Raw genomic sequence first — 18,019 nt, 5'->3', positions numbered from 1 at the left:
AAGCAGCTAACTGAATGGTTTACGTGGAGGCCATCCTTAGAAGTTTGAGAGGTCCAGATGCTTCGTAAAACCAGTAAGGACAACCTTATTAAGTGCTAATTATGCACCAGCCTTTACAATGAACTCTTTCTTACAACTCCATGAACTGCTGCCATTATCATACCCATTTCATAGAAGAAGAAACTGAGAGGTTACATAGACTGCATGAAGACACACAGCCAACGATTGATTAATCTGAGGATCAAACCCAGTCTGAATAATTGTAAAGCCCATACTCTTTATCTCTCTGCTAAACTGGCTGCCACACATACCTTTAAAACTTCTTTATATATATCATTTTCTATGTTCCTAGCAACATCCTGGGACATTGTACAGAAGCATTCACAAACTATGGAGTGCCCTGTCCCTAGGACATCTGCTCATTTGCAATTTAAGAGGGCCAAGAAGTCCTTAATGCACATTTTGTGAGGGGCCCTGGCAAGTTCAACTCATGCAACCACTTTCACTTTGGCCCACAGAGGTCTTTCCTTTGAAGGTGCTCAAAGCTCCATGTGCCCAGGCTCATTATTCAAGCTTTGGAAAAGAGAATTTGTCCTACTCTACAAGATGGAGAAGCCAGAAGCCAAGATGACATGACTTGGGGACAGAAGGAGAAAGCCATCCCCCTTGGTAGCCCAGCATAGAATAGAATAGAATAGAATAGAATAGAATAGAATAGAATAGAATAGAATAGAATAGAATAGTGGGTCCAGGGCTATATCCACCTCCCCAGGCTGCTCAATAGTGTTGGGTCTGACAGCCAAACTGCTACCTAGCCCCACTTTAATCTAAGTAGTGCAAGACTTAGGAGTGCTTTGTCCAATTTTCTTGTTGGAAAAATGGGATCTGCCTGCAGTATGGGAACCCTCCCATATAAGATCATCCAATTTTGTTTTCATTTGCAGATTATTGTGATGTTTCTATTCTCCTTTTTATAGGAGATCGAGTTTGGGGTGGGGAGCAGCAGGGTATATAAAGGGAGAAGGTTAGGACTGCCAAATGACATGTCAACTTCCTGACCTGCCATCCGTGTGCTAGTTACACGAGCCCTAAATGTGTGAGACACCAATGCAAATATTTTGCATATCATTCGCTCGAACGATGCTGCTGTTGTGCGGTAGCCACAGCTGAAAGCTGAGATGACACTTTTTATTATAAATGCCTCGGGTCTTTCTCTGAAAATCACCAGGAAGACAGAAATCCCTTGGAAGTGAGAGTGGAAATATGAGAAGACTTCTGCTTTGTTAACTTTCTCAGTCATTACCAACGATAGCAGCAACGTGTTGGTATCCCAGGGCCCCCCACGGGTCCAATAAATGCCGGCAACATCCTCCTTTAGAATCCAGCACTGTTCTTGTCCTTGTAACAACAGTACACTTCCATGGCAAGTTAGGAAATCACTGTAAAAAGGAATCTGTTCCAGAAAAAAAACAAAACAAAAAAGCCCGCACCCCTCAAATTGTTACATAAGTGAAAAATCATTTGAATTCATAACAAGCCTTACTTATCACTCCGTCCCATGCTAGCGATGGCAGCGTGGAGTCCTGGCAAGCAGAGGATTCCAGACTCAGCTCTACCATTTGCCAGCTGTGTGACTTTAAGCAAATCACTTGACCTCTCTAATCCTCAGTTCCTTTTCTGTAAAACAGCAATAACCATAAAGCTGCTTTGTCTACTTTATGGGTTATAGAAGCAGGTAAAAGGAGATTGCAAATGTGAAACCTCTCTGGAAGCTCTGTACAAATGTTATTATTGACTTTTACTAGGTGAGTAATAAGGAATGACTAGCAGTGCCGTCCAGCGATAACATGGGAATAACTCAACCAGGTAGTTGGTAGTTGGTAGTTGATCAGTCTTGGAGAAGTGAATGGCTCCTGGGAAACAGATAGTTAGGCCAATGGTAAGGGCTATAAACTTGTGAGTCTAGGGCTATGTGGCAATTTAATTGAACAGCCTGGCCGACAGCCTCTGATATCCTAAGCTCTTGCAGTGACAATGTAGGCTACGTGAAATCACTGCATGCTTTCTTAGCAGACTTTATTTGGAAAGAGTTTACAAACTAGTGGCCTGACAGAATTGCCAGGGTTTTAAGCGCCATGGCGGTACACCAGACAGAGCAGTGTTTCATGTGTTGTCCTATTACCTCCCTCCCTGGAGATTCAACAGATGGAGCAACATCAGAAACCCAAGGCAAACCTGTCCGTTTGATGCCTAGAAGCTTCAGCAGAACTCACGATTAAAATAAGATCAAATACCTATTTAGAGGAAAGAGGTACAGATAAATAGGTCCTCGGGGCATACCTTCTTTTGTCTGAGCTTGACTAACACTATCTGGAGATACCTACTACGTAGGAGGCATCATATCCCGGTGCACACTAGGCATTTGAGAAAACTGGTTGAAAGGCTATGATTGCTAGTAGAAAATAATTGAGTAACTCCAACATGAGGCTTTATATTTCCTTTGATTATATTTTTTAAATCCTTCCAAGTCAACTTGAGTTTGGCAAATCCCAGAATGAGTAATTGTGCATCCCAGAACGCTTAGGTAATATGCAGACCAGACCCTAGGTCAGGCAGAGTGGCCTGTGTTTCGGCAGGAACTGTCGAGGAGATAAAGCATTTGATTATTGTTGTTTGATAGTTCCCAAGGAGAAGGCAAAGAAGCAACAGATAACGAACCAAACACTTTTCTCTTTTGTTTAGGCAAATATTTCCAACTACAGCCTGGTGATGGAGTCTGATCAGGGAACCTTCTTACCCTCTGGGCTGCAATTCACTGGCAGTGAAAAGGCCAGGGCCATCATGGAGGAGGTCATGAGCCTGCTGCAGCCGGTCAATATCACACAGGTCTTTAGGGCTGGAGAAGGGACAGACATTAACTTCTGGATCCAAGCTGGAGTGCCTGGTAAGACCAAAAAATGAAGTTGGTGTTCTTTAGGTACTGCTGCTGATTTAAAATCAAGGTGCTATTCAAACATGCCACAGCAATACCGATAGGCCAATTAATACATGGAAACTCTAAGCTTTTGTCTATAAAGTATAATCTGATGATTTCCAGACTTGGAATAATAATATTAATTTGCGTTTGTTTACCTATTTGTCTTCTTTTTCTAAATTATAAGTTCCTCACTCCCAGAAATTCTGCTTTAATGATTCTGGCATAGGACATACAAATCTGTTTTTGTTTTTGCTTATTTTTTTAAACAGGTATCTAAATGGTGATCTCATGACCAAAATTTGAGAGCTAGAGTACAAGGCAATTATTACTACTGATAATGCTTCTAGTTTTGGTTCTCTGCTAGGAAATCTTCTCTGACCCAAATAATTTCTGACCCAAATACCATGGTATCTGAAATTTTACCAGTAGAGCTTTATTCTTTGAGGGTTGGGTGCTTCCTACTAATCATTTTTTTTCTTAATGCAGACTCTTATATGAGGTTAGACTAAACTAATTTTCCCTGATGAGTGATTTATTAGGTTGATATTTTTAAGACAAGTCCTGGGCAGGAGTGAACTTATGGAACAGGAGTAGGCCTCAGGAGGTCACAGGACTACAAAGTAGAATAATCTTAAAGAGACAAACTTATACTACTTCACAAATTTGCCCTAGACTGGCCACGGGAAAGGGTTATTGATGATAGTAAGCATCTATGACCTGAAGTTGTTCCCTCATTATATCCATAATCAAAAGCACTGTTAAAGGATCTATTTGCAGATTTTTCTGTATTTATGTTATGTCAATAGGAAGTCCACCTTTTCAGTAGTTTTAATATTACTGTTTCCAGAACCATTTCTGTGGCTACAAAACATTTTACAGGTTAAAAAGAAAAGCATCTCTCTCTAGATCCACCCCACTCCATTTCCCCCAGCCTGTAAAGTAAATTTCACCAATAGCATACTGCATGGATTTAAGATTTTTAAAAAGCTTATTCTTGAGATATTGTAGATTTTTTAAAGCATATTTTAGGTTTTAATTTTTATAATAATCTTTCATAACTAAAAATAGAAGGAGCTTTCCTTTATTCTAATACAAGGACCTAGATTCTCTTCAATGGTGTGTGTATATTATACCCATATTTTGAAATATCTTAAAACAGCATTTGCATTTATGGTGCTGTGCATCATCTGGACAGATCTGAGACTCCCTCCGTATCTGTAATTTTAATCATGATCAAGGTCTATGGGAAGGGAATTTGCCCTTTTAAATTGTATGGAAGAATTTGTTTGAATTCTAGATTTTTCCTGGGCCTTCATTTTTTCAATAGGAGTCTTCTTAAAAATTGAGAAAACCTGAGTTAGTTTGCGGGGTGGTAGCTGTGAGGAGAAGACTGACAGACTGTGGGTGAACTGGAGTGAAGGGGGGCGCAGAGGAGGAGCTGAAACCAAAAACACAAGTAGAACAAAGAAACTGGTACTCGCTGCTCCCAGGGATTGTGTGCTTTTGTTGCATTGGATAGTTGAGAATTTGCCTGAGCTTTATTCCTTCCATGTAGATAGTCATAAGAATGGTTCTCTTTGGAATTAGCAGGCTGATTTGATTGTCTTCACAAAGGTAAGGAGGCCTTTCCCCTCTTGCTAAGGTGAGGTCAAATCTGATCACCAACTAATGGAGTGGAGTGGAGAATTTGAGCCCCATTATGGTTTCTTGAGAATTAATACAAGTTACAATTTATTGAGTTCCTGTTACTGATCAGGCACTCTGTGAGGCTTTTGCAGATACTCTTTTTTTATCCATACAGCCATCCTAAAAGGAAGGTACAATTATCCCTGTTTTGCACTTGAAGAATCGGATTCAGAGGGACTAAATAACTTAGCCAAGGCTATCCTGCTCTTAAGGGCAGAAGAAGTTACCCTGAGAACAGGCCACTTTGTTTTCAAGGCTGGTGGCCCTTTTCCCACAATGTGCAACAACACAGGGGAGTCTGGAATGCTGAGATGGGCTTCCAAATCTATGGCAGTGTCTGAAATGTTTGTCTTACTCAGCTCTTGCTTATGCAAAGGATTTCAGTACATTCCTGCTCCAGAAAAATTTACCCCTGGGGAAAGGAGTTTGTTATTGTAAATAACTACTTATTTCTTCTCACATTCTTTATTCCACTCCCCTCTGTACCTCTGTAGATCAGGAACGTTTGTAAAAAGTCAGTGGTTCATTTAGACTGCAGCTAATGTTTCTTGGAATTCTTTTTAATTTCTTTTAGAATACTATAAGATGGAACCAAATTATTGTTGTCTTCCCCTATTACCATTGAGCTATCTTTTGATACTTCAAATGTGGGCTATTTCTGGAAGAAATAATGGAACTGCTTATGTTGTATCTCTTGTTACCTATTGAAAATTTCAGGAACTTTAGAAAAAGGTGAAGAACCATAGTTAAACAGAAAAAGAAAATAAAAATAGGCCAGCTGTATACCGTGTGTTCCTGAAAACTGTCACGTTGTAGTCACTTAAACCTAAAGCTGGAATGCTAAATACTAATTAAGTTATGATTTACACAACTGCTCACCTAACTTTTCAAAAATTAATGAGAAATAATGTTCCCAAAAGAAAACACCAGACCTTTCTTCTTTCTCTTTTTCTTTCCTTTCCTCCATTGATTCAATAAGTGTTTATTGAGCCCCCATCGTGTCCTAGGCCTATCAAATTTCTGTAGCCTGGTGGCTGGTCCCCAATTTTTTTCATGTTCTGTGTGTACTCAGTAGTGAAATACTAATTAAAAACACAGAATTAAAATTCAACATGATTTTCATTAATTATAAAAGCCAAGTAGATTGATTGATGAAAGGTTCATCTTTGGAGAGGAGAGATGCTGTCCTTCATCCATCTAGATGATGTCCATAACGGACATGATAACTATCAACATAAGTATAAGGCTTTGGGGGTGATGCTTTTTAAAGGAAGGTATCTTAGACGTATTTTCCATATAAACTCCCTGTTTAGGTATTTTTATACTCCAGCCTGCTCCCATGGCCACTTTCTTCCACACTCTTTCTTATTCTTCCACTCCAAATCCTAGATACTCTTGAGGTTCACTCAGTATTCATCAGTGTCCATGAATCCTTCCTTAATAGCCCATGACACCCTATTGCTTTTCTAAATTTCCAAAGCACTTCTGTTTCCCATGATCTGGCATTTGAATTGCACACTAATATCGTTCTTGGATTACTAGGAGTACCCAGTGATCAATTCTTTGAGGTTAAGGTCAATGGTTTCTACTTTGCTTCCTCTATAGTTCTTAGTTTTTTAGAAATTTAAATTCTTGTAAATCTGACATGAGAGTAGAAAACAAAAACACAAACACAGAAATAAATATTTTCTCAACAAGCTTTGGGTCCCTCATCTTAGGATTGTGGGCAAAATAAAGGATGCTGAGAAAAGAGATATAAAGGTAGAAAAAATATCGGAAGAATGATATAAATTAGGGAGGCTAGAACAGTTAGGATTATTTCCCTTAACGGAATAGACTGAGAGAAGATGCTGAATAATATCTTCTAGTAATTCAATGGTTTTCCTACATAAAATGGTAAACAGTAGTTCTCTGACTCTTTCAAAGACAATACGAGCATAGACTAGTCTAAAAGGGATTTAGGTTAGTCTCTATTCAAAAATTCCAGATAGCAGAGAGACTTTACATCTTAATTTTTAGCCTGATTCTCTAATTATGAACTCCAGGTGAGAGTGAGAGGAGTCTATTTCACTCTGAATATGTCAGTAATGAGATATAATCCATGTTTTCCAGATGTCCTCACATGCCTCCTTCTTGAACATCTTCTTTCTTTAGAAACTCTTCTATAAAATATATATTAATGAAAAAAAATTAGATACTCTCTTAATGTGGCCTGAGAGAGTAAGCACACGCTGATTCCATATCTACCAATAGGAGTTTCCTCGTCTGCTTCAGAATCTGAGAGTCAACCTTTTTCTAATATTGTTGGCATGTGGTAGACAGTGAGCTGGAAAGAATTAGAGTGTGTTTTCTGGCTTAATGACTTCTAACTGCATGTGCTATCTTAGGCAAATGATGTAATTTTTCTCAGCCACACTCATTTCTTTTTTCTTTTTTTTTAAACTGAAGTATAGTTGACACATGTTGTGTTGGTTTTAGGTGCAAACATAGTAATTTAACAAGTCTATATGTATGCTATGCTCACCATAATGTAGCTACCACCACAATGGATCTGTCACCATACAATTCTGTTACAATACCATTGACTATATTGACTATGCTGTGCCTTTCCCCTCCATGACTTACTCATTCATAACTGCAAGCCTGCACCTCCCATTCCCCTTCACCCATTTTGCCCATCTTTCCAGCCCCCTTCCCTCTGGCAACCACCAGTTTGTTCTCTGTATTTATGGGTCTGTTTCTGCTTTGTTTCTTCATTTGTTCTGTTTTTTAGATTACACATATGAGTGAAACCATGTAGTATTTGTCTGTCTGACTTATTTCACTTAGCATAATACCCTCTAGGTCCATCCATGTTGTTGCAAATGACAAGTTCTCATTCTTTTTTATGGCTCAGTAGTATTCCTCGTGTGTGTGTGTGTGTGTGTGTGTGTGTGTGTGTGTGTATGTGTGTGTGTGTATACCACATCTTCTTTGTCCATTCATCTATTGATGGGCACGTAGGCTGCTTCCATATCTTGGCTATTGTAAATAATAGTGCAATAAACATAGGGGTGCATATATCTTTTTGAATTTGTTTTCATTTTCTTTGGGTGAATACCCAGGAGCAGAGTTACTAAGTCATATGGTCTTTCTATTTTTAATTTTTTGAGGAAACTCCATACCATTTTCCACAGTGGTTGTACCAATTTACATTCTCACCAACAATGCACAAGGATTCCTTTTTTTCCACATCTTCATCAACATTTGTTATTTCTTGTCTTTTTGATACTAGCCATTCTGACAGGTGTGGGGTGATATTTCATTGTGTTTTTGATTTGCATTTCCCTGTTGATGAGTGATGTTGAGCATCTTTTTGTGTGCCTGTTGGTCATCTGTATGTCTGTACTCATTTATTATTAAGCATTCTTACTAATTATCTGGCGTACAGCACTGGGGAATCAGTAGTAAAGAAGATAGACAAGATCTGTACCCTCACAAATTATACATTCTACTGAGTGAGACTTGGTTATCTTATATGCAAAACCAGTATGGTAACCACCAAGCCTCAATATGTATCCCCTCCCCTCCTCTGTCCCCTATCTCACTGACTGGCACCACCATCCAGAAACCACACAATCATCCAGAGCATACATCAAAGTGGTCTCTAAGTCCCATTTACTCTGAATTTCTTTTATTTCTTAAACCTGTTCACTCCTCTCCACCACACAGACCTTGTCTCATCAGTATTCACTGATTTTCCAATGGCAGCTTCCTACTACCATCCCAATCTGCATTCTTGGTCCCCTTCCATCTAACTGGCTCACGGCTTCCAAAATGAACTTTCTAAATTGAAAATCAGTCTATCAGTTGGGTTGCTTTTGCCTGCAAAATAGAACAAAAGACCCAACTTAGAATGGCAGTAAGGAGAGTTTTAAATTCACTTAAAAAGAGCTCTGGAATGGGTGGTTACAGAATGCTTGATTTAGTCATCTACCACATCAAGGACCTTGGTGCTTTACATCTTTCCACTTTGCCATCCTCAACATGTTGACTTTTGTCTTCAGGCTTGTCCTCTCCTGGTCCTAAGATAGCTGCAGTTGTTCTAAGCAACAAATTCTCACACATTGTGCAATAGTGGAAGAGAGAATGCCTGTGATGGATTTGTCTTTTTAATCGTGAGGCAATTTCACCCAGAAGCTGCAAAGCAGATTTTTCCATAGTCTCATTGGCCGAAATTGTAAAACATGTCTGTGGCTAAATCAGGCAGTGGCAATGGAGTAGAATTACCAACATTGGCTTATACTGACCAAATTTTACTTTCCGGGCCTAGGAGGAGGCCCAGTCACCACGGAAAAGGTAGCCTCCTGATATATGAGAAAAATTGGGATTCCTTAGGAAGAAGAAGAGGATTCCTACTGGTAAGCAACTAAGAATAGCTGCAATATCTGATTATCTCTGCTTCTTGCTTAAAATTGTTCAATGTCTCCCCATTGTCTTCAGAGGATCATGTCCTTTCCTAGCGTGGAATTCAACGCCTTTTTCGTTCCACCCTCTGGCTGGTGTGCAGCCTCCTCTCTCATGGCTTCCCACCCCTCTCTGTTCACCTCTTAGAACAAGTCACATTCACTGAAGCTCCTGGTGCACCCTGTGCTCTGACACTTCCTTGCCATTGGACCTTGTTTTGTCTTCTTCAACAGCAAATTCCTACTCATGCGTGATGCAGCAACTTGTTCTCCTCCTCTCAAAAGCCTTCTTTGACCCCTCCCGATCCAGGAAGTGCCCCCGTAATGCCCTCTCCTTGTGGCACTTAGCCTTTTCTTGTGGTTATGGTGAATTCCTCTGAATTCCCAGACCTGAGAAGAAGTGCCTGGCCCTCAACAAACTGCCCATGAATCAAATGCTGAATAGGTAGAGGTTAGGTTTGTAGAAAGAGTAAGATAATGTGAAAGAGGTTTATAAACTCTAATGCCATAACTATAAGTTAGGATTACTTTATTAAGAACTTTGCTTCAGGCGCCTGGGTGGTTCATTGGGTTAAATGTATGCCTTCAGCTTAGGTCATGATCCCAGGGTCCTGGGATCGAGTCCTGCATCGGGCTCCCTGGTTAGCAGGGAGTCTGCTCCTCCCTCTCCCTTTGCTTGTGCTCTCTCTCTGTCTCTCAAAATAAATAAAATCTTAAAAAAAAAAACAGAAAAGAACTTTGCTTCATTGAGCTGTCCTCTTTCCTCACATATTGAATTGTTTTTGAAATCACATTTTAGTTTCTTTCATCTTTTTATGATAGTTCAGACTCCATACTGAAGTACCAAATATGCAGATTACTCAGAATTTCACATATTTTCCATCTTGCTTATTTCTGCTTAATACCTCATATGACATTAGACAGAGCTAAATTAAAACTTTCCATTTCTACATTTCTAAAGGCCTTTCTTCTAACATGTTCCAAGAAAGGAGAAGATCAGGACACAAGTAGGAATGGTAATGTAAAGTAAATTGGAGTTTCTGGACCCAGGACTCATATGTTTCCCAGTCACCAGATGGAATAGTGCAGCACAGCAGTTCTATGTCCCCTGCTGTCCCTAATTAAAAGATGCCCCCTTTATGGTGAAAACGCTCTGTGCCAGTAATGTCTGGAGAGATCATTGCTGCATGGTGAGCAGACCTCACCCCACTGCGTACATGAAAAGGGCACTCTTTGGTTTGTGAATGTAGCCTTCATTTAAGTAGGTGGGCAGTTTCATCCCATCAACAAGCATGGCTTTAGTGCCTAGTAGAAACCAGGTGCTCTAGACACTGAGAATAGAGATGAAAAAAACTTAGTAGGTCTCTTGCTCTTGTAGAGTTTACATTGTAGTGGGTGGGGGAGGGAAAGAGGAAAGTGGAAAGAGACAGGCTCTAACAAAGAAATCAAGAATGAAGAAAAATATTAGAAAGAGAGAAGGGTAATACAAGGAATTATAGAAGGTGGCTGCCTCTTACCTCTAACTCAAGTGAGTCAGAGCTCTTGTTTAGGGGCACCTGGGTGGCTCAGTCAGTTAAGCATCTGCCTTCGGCGCAGGTCATTATCCCAGGATCCTGGGATCAAGCCCTATGTTGGGCTGTCTGCTCAGCAGGGAGCCTACCTCTGCCACTCCCCCTGCTCGTGCTCTCTCTCTCTCAAATAAATAAATAAAATCTTTTTTCTTTTTTAAGAGCTCTTGTTTAATGTTCCTTGACTGCTACATGCTAGATAGGTATGTGTACCATCCACATCAATAATACACTCCTGGAAACTGCTCATCACAACAACTAATAAGCTTGTTCTGTTCTTCCCCCTTGCAGTAGACCTGCTTCAGCTCCATAGAAGCCATTGACTATCTAACCATTGCTGACCTGGCTCATGCCCTTTAGTATCACTGACTACAGCCAAGGGGAAGAAGAAAGCATTGTTTATACTCTTGGGCAGTGAGTCATGCACTGCTTTATGAAGACTCTTGTTGCCTTGAATTGTTATTTAAAGCATACATTTTCACTTTAAAGTTAATACTCTTTGTATTTTATCTCCTTAACTGGATTGAGGACCAAGAGAGTATTTTATTCATGCTTATATACCCACAATACTCATTATTACCTGGCACATGATAGAGACACAGTAAATGTTTGCTGACTAGATGTATTGATTTGAAGAAGAACACAAGAAAAGTTAAGTCATGTAAAAAGGAGTTTTTGGTATAGCACCAAGGTAAATAATACATGCAGAATAACTATAGAAGCTCATAAGTTGGAAGACAGGAAAGACCTGGAAGAGGTGAGCTTAAGCTGAATATTGAGGACTATCTAGTATCAGAATGGATAGAAGGGGTAGAGAAGGGCAGTTCTGGTGACAGAAAGAGTATGAACAAAGGCATGTGTCCCCACTGGGAATGATTAGGAGAATAATTTCACTGAGCAGAGGATTCATCTTGGAGAACAATGGGTGGTAGGAACAGTTGAGTTATCTCTGGGCCACATGAAGAAGAGGCATACATTTCAGGTGAAAAACTCCTGTAGCTGATGCAAAGTCATCAGAAGTCTTCAGCAGAAGAGGTAGTTGATGAAAACAGTGTTTTAGAGGAGAGTCCATAAAGTTCATTCTGGCAGGTACCCCATCAACACTTAAGCGGCAGGCTCAATGAGAGGACCAGGAGTGAGAAAGCAGCTTGAGGAATAGTGCAGGGTTAGAAACAATTGCTTTAGAAAATCAGAGAACACTAAATTATGAATCCATTTTCTGTATTATAATGACCCAAAATAACTTAAATTTCTCTATCAACTATTTCCCATGCCCTCTAATGACATAGCCTAGAAAAGTTTCACTTCTCTAACTGCCCCTCTCAGGGTCTCAGGGTTAGTTCTTTTAGGTTCCCTGTCCCATGAGTTTGACTCTTTAGCAATTTCACTTAATACTTTACAGATACTCTAAATGACTCCTTATGTAACACTTCATTCAACAGGTAGCTACATTGTATAAAAATTATAGAGGATACACTGAAACATATAATACATTATATGTTAAAAAAAAAAAAGAAGATAGCAAGAAGGGAAAAATGAAGGGGGGGGAAATCGGAGGGGGAGACAAACTATGAGAGACTGTGGACTCTGAGAAACAAACTGAGGGTTCTAGAGGGGAGAGGGTTGGGGGGATGGGCTAGCCTGGTGATGGGTATTAAAGAGGGCACGTACTGAATGGAGCACTGGGTGTTATACACAAACAAGGAATCATGGAACGCTACATCAAAAACTAATGATGTAATGTATGGTGATTAACATAACATAATAAAAAAATTATAGAGGATACAAAAATAAGATGAGGCCCCTTTTCTCTTCATGCTCACTGTCAAGGACTGACTATGAATTGGTTTACTTAATAATCATGAAAACAAGGAAGAAGACTTCATCATGGAAAACTGACTAAAGCTATACTGAAATTTTCTGAGGAAAAAAACCCCTAAAAATTATATGAAAGCCAGTAGAGTAGAAGGAACTAGGACTTCAAAATATGTTTCCTTGTTCTTAGCTACCTTAACTTTGTCTATCCCTACTTTAAGTGTTAGAGACTGTAAAATTCAGAATGGCCTGGTATATTAGATGATGTTAAAGCATGATTTTAAAAATTTATTACGGAAAATTTCAAACACACACAAAAGTAGAGAGAATAATCTAATGACTTCCCATGTATTCATCACTTTAGGAATTCTTCATTCATGGGCAGTAATATTTCATCCATACTCCAATCACTGTCCTACACCTAGATTATTTTGAAGCAAATGCTCAACCTTATATTATTTCATTTGTAAATATTAATTTCTATCTCTAAAAGGTAAGGACTCGTGTGTGTATGCGTCTGTGTGTAACTGCAATACTATTGTTCCTCCTAAAATATTTTACAATAATTTCTTAATATCATAGTCAATACAGAGCCAGTTTTCAAATGTTTCCAGTTGTCTCCAAACTGTTCCCCCCCACAGAGTTTTCTTGTTTAAACCAGGATTCCAGTAAGGTTTAAACAATGCAATCGCTTGATATGGTTGGTGTCTCTTAAATCTTTTTTAATCCATAGGTTTTACCTTCATCTTTCTTCTTCCTTGCTGCTTATTTGTTACAGAAACCAAGTAATTTGTCTTTTGGGATTCCCTGTAGTCTGGATTTAGCTAATTCCATTCCCATGGAATCATTTAACATGTTTTCACTCTCCCTTATATTTCCTGTGAATTGGTAGTTAAATCTAGAGGCTTGATCTGGTTCAAGTTTGATTTTTCTTTACTTTTTTTTTTTTAGCAAGAATACTTCTTAAGGGCTGTCTTTTATTTCTATTAGCAGTAGTGTCTACTTGTCTCTCTTTTTAAGATGTTAATGGTCATTGAAGGTTATTGACTAGATCCATTATCTCATTGGGATTGCAAAATGTTAATTTTGATCATTAATTGAAAGAATTCTATAAAAAAGAACTTTCCCCTTATTGACTATCTGATCACCCTGAGGTACTTTTGTATAAAAAAGGCAGGATAAATGTTAATTCTTTCCCTTTACTTACTTATTTTAAAACTTATAAGTTGGTTCCCTAGTATCCTCCAAGGATAACTAGTTGGATTATTTTGTGCTATTTACTAGTGAATTTTAAAATATAGATGTGCTTCGTTCTATTACAGTAATTATTCTTATTTTATGCTCAAGTTATCCCATCTCTGGCCAGCAAGAGCCTTTTTAAGCTGGTTCCTGAGTTTTAACCTGACGGTGGTAGTCATTGAGGTGTTCTAGCTTTGTGATGTGACAAAATGTTCCAGGCCATCTTTTAATATTTCCTTCCCCAGATCTGGAATCAGCTATTTCTCCAAAAAGCCCAATTTCTTCTACTGTGTCATGATATGTAGAGGCCACAGTCTGAACATTAAGTGTGTATGGAAATATGTATTTTTTTCTCTAAGAAAAAGTATATGATGAATTATATGATATTTCCAATTCAAGTTCAGGACTACAAAGTTGTACCTTACCTCCCTGATATTATATCCATGTCTCCTTTTTCCTTGCCAAAATTCCTTGTTCTTTTTTTTTCCCTTGTTCTTAGTGCAACAGCATAATCACTCATTTGCTTTATCCTGTGACACACACACAGTAGTTTTAGAATTACAATACCACACAACCAGCAATAGCATGACTATTGAAATAAGTTTGTTTATTATATGATTGTTTGTCTTTAGTATGTATATTCCACTGGAGATGTACAAATTTCTCTTAACCTGTAGTACAAATTACCTTTAATGTGGTATCATTTACATGTTTCATATTTTTGTCTTAAAACCCCAAACTACTGATTTCCAAAATGTTTAAATGCCTATTTATAATTTTTCTTTATTAATCAGGAAAGAAGTTACAGATAGGAATGATTACGAGACTTACTAAAATAATTACCTTGAGTGTCATCATTGAATCCTCCTACATGTAACTTAACATGTATTGAGTGTCTGCTATGTTTCAAGTGTTATTCTAACTGCTTTATATACATTATCTCACATAATTTTATAAGAATCTTTTGAAGTATACATCATTATTTTGTAACCAATTTTCAGATGAGACAGTTGGGACTCAGTGGGTTTCCTTTGTCCAAAGTGACTAAGGTATTAAAGTGGAAAAGCCAGAGTTAACATACTGGTTCATTTTATTCCAATGTCATATATAAGATATACTCCCTATCCTTAAGGAGTTAGTGGAGACTTTAGACACAGGAAGAACAAAGTGCAATAGAAGTTCAGGCAAAAGAAACATTAAATTGTGTGGGGCATCACAAAAGAGGTGACAATCTGCCTGAATCTCAAGAAAGAATAGAATTTTGTTGGATGGAGAGGGAGTGCGTTCCATGTGAAAAGATGGAGATAAACAAAATTGCATAGATTAAAAAGTGCAATGGATTCTTGAAATGATGAATAGTCTGGTTTGACTGAAGTTTAGCATAATATATGGAAATAGAGCTAAAATTGAAAAGGTGCCTAGGACGGTAGTTGGGACCTGAATGCCATTCTGAGGATTTAGGACAGCCAGAAGTGAGACATGATGGGGCTCAATCCCAGCCACTGGGCAGGTATCATCTAACCCACATCCTCCTCCTTTGAGAGACTCAAGGCAAAACCTAGCTTCATAGGTCACACATCTAAAGGGTTGGTCTGCATGTCTTCTAGCAATTTCTCGCTAAAGTTGAAATTGTTTTAGATGTTTTGCTACTTGAAGTTTTGCCAAATTAAGCCTTCCAGCTGGAGAGACCTAGAGTAGTCACATGAAACACCACACTGTGATTGGCACTGATTGCACTAAAATTCTCAATAATCAACAATAAAGTCTGACTGTAAGTGGACATACTTGGAGTCAAGTAAGTCTTGGAGTATTGTGAAACTCATTGATTTCTTATAAGAGCTCTGCTAAAAAATGTTTATCAATTTGATTAATAAGTATGGGATTATGGAAGCAACAGGAAAAATATCACAATTCAAGAGATTTGGGTAAAAGTGAATTCAGATTTGAATAAGGACTTTTTACTCTAGAAATGGATTATATCTCAATTGTATACAATAGACTCCTTATTTCAGGTGACTGTGTTGGCTTAAAATCCTTCCTTTGCTTGGCATTAAAGTGAAAAAACAACCACTTAACCTAATATTCTCATATATTCCCCTCATGGGATTTCTAACAGAGAATTAAGTCTCCCTATTATCCTGTTTTTATAAGAAAGTGTGAGATTGCATAATTCATGGCAACTAAAGCTTCTTTTATAATATGACATTTGCTATCTTAATTGTCCTTCTAGTTCATAATGCATAAATCAAATATAGTTGAGCTCTGTAAAATCTATTAGTTATGGATCTTTTGAGATCTGAGTGAGCTATTGCATATTTAGGACTAGTTATGAAGTATGTCCTCAGTCTTCCTTCCTTCCTTCCTTCCTTCCTTCCTTCCTTCCTTCCTTCCTTCCTTCTTTCTTTCTTCCCTCCCTCTCCTCCTTCCTTCCTTCCCTTCCTTCCTGTCCTTTCCTTTTCCTCCCTTCCTCTCTCTCTTCCTCTCTCTCTTCCTCCCTTTCTTTCTTTCTTTCTTTTCTTTTTTCTTTTCTTTTCTTTTCTTTCTTTCTTGTAGTAAGAAATAGTCTCCTGGAAGGTAAAAGAACAGAATATTATGTAGAGAAAGGGCATGGCCTTCATCAATACCCAAAACTATCTGGTTATGGAAAGTTTAAACCTACATGAAAATGTTTGTTGGACAAAACTTTACAAAATCCACATTTTTGAAGAGGTAGTCCATTAATTGTTGTTGATGTCATATTTAAGAATGAGGATATTTAGAGATATCACCTTAATATTTTTAGTCAGCACTGTACTACAAAGTGCAGTACATAAATTGATCTGTTGTCCAGAGGGGTCATTGATTCTACACTCACTATTCCTGACAGAAGATTTTATCTGAGATATCCTGATAATTGTAGTCACGTGGCATATTAGCTTGAATTGCCCCACCATAAGCTTTAATTTTTCATTTTGTGCTAGTGTAGACCCAGTCAAAGCCCATATAAATCCAAGATATGTGTTTAGGTTAGAGTTGTGGTTCACACTCTTGACTGCACTTTAAAATCACCTGGGGAGCTTTTAAAATCATATCAACCTGGGGCCCCACTCCCAAAGATTCAGATTTAATTGGTCTGGTTGCAGGACCACATCAGTTGCACAAGTCCAGGGAGCACCATTTATTGGGAGCATATTCAATCCAGAGGGTCCCCCACCCTCCCAGAGCACAAGTCCATTGTGCTGTATGTGAATGGTGCCTGCTATACTTCTGCAAACTTGGAAACCTAAAGAAAGGGCATGAGCACACCTGTTTTTAGAAGCTCCCCAGATGATTCCAAAATGCAGCTAGAATTAAGAACCATTTTAAGATCTAAAATAGCATGAGACATTAACAGCATGTATTTAAGAGCCACATAGAAATGGATTCAAATCTTGCTCTACCACTGTCTAGCTGTATAACCTCAGGAAAGTCGTGTAACCTCTTGGAGCCTCAATTTCTTCATAAATAAAATAACAGTAATATATAACTCATGAGGTTATAGTGAAGAAAAAAATAAAGACAGTCTAAGTGAAATGCTTGGTAATGTTCATGCTCAAGAAGCCACTATTATTATTTCAGTTATTAAAGCAAAAGGTCTATATTAGTCTAGACTTCTTCAGTACTAACTGACAGAAATCCAACTTAGACAACCTGAAGCAAAAACGGGGAATTTAAGCAAGGCACAAGAAGGGTAGGGTTGGATTTGGTCTGATGGATTCCAGCACTGGAATGCCATTAGGACACATATTCTGTCTCTCTGTGCTTATTCTGGTTTCTTCCATGGTGCCTTCCTTCTCTCAAGCCAGCTGTCCTTGTAGAGGCTAACCTATGACCATAGGCAAGTCATGACTTGCACCTTTACGGCCTCTTATGCATGGAAGAGTAGCTCATTATATTCAACTCAGCTGGGAAGATCACGTTGACCCAGCCTGGCTCTTATATCCATCCCTGTGGTCAAGATGTACAGTCCTTAAAATGGAAAGAAGGGCAAAGTGCAGATGAACACAGTAACCACCTTCATTTTCACTACTGAGACTTGATTCAAATTATATAAAATGCACAAAACCTCTGCCATCCTAGGATCTATCAGCAGATAAGGAAGAGCAGCAGTAAGGTCCCAGAAGCAGTAAAGAAATTCTCTGAGTTTAAGAACCCCTCTCAAAATCAATAAAAATAGGTCAACACCCCGACATCTAATAGTAAAACTTATGAGTCTCAGAGACAAAGAGAAAATCCTGAAAGCAGCTCGGGAGAGGAGATATGTAACCTAC

The 18,019-nt window shown here is 38.6% G+C and overlaps 1 protein-coding gene across 6 annotated transcripts in view; it reads left to right on the top strand.

Annotated features, from left to right (window-relative positions):
• Positions 1–18,019, top strand: part of CPQ (carboxypeptidase Q) — a 448,086-nt gene that overhangs the window by 369,265 nt on the left and 60,802 nt on the right. For all 6 annotated transcript variants that reach the window (XM_078072196.1, XM_078072199.1, XM_078072193.1 and 3 more), the window contains exon 7: positions 2,743–2,944. In XM_078072196.1, the coding sequence (XP_077928322.1) occupies positions 2,743–2,944 (202 nt within the window). The remainder of the gene's footprint in view (positions 1–2,742; positions 2,945–18,019) is intronic.

The sequence above is a fragment of the Halichoerus grypus genome, chromosome 5 (genome assembly GCF_964656455.1).
Source record: "Halichoerus grypus chromosome 5, mHalGry1.hap1.1, whole genome shotgun sequence".
In the NCBI taxonomy this organism is placed as follows: domain Eukaryota; kingdom Metazoa; phylum Chordata; class Mammalia; order Carnivora; family Phocidae; genus Halichoerus; species Halichoerus grypus.
Note: the sequence above shows the minus strand (reverse complement) of the source record. Positions and strands in the feature narration are given on the sequence as shown.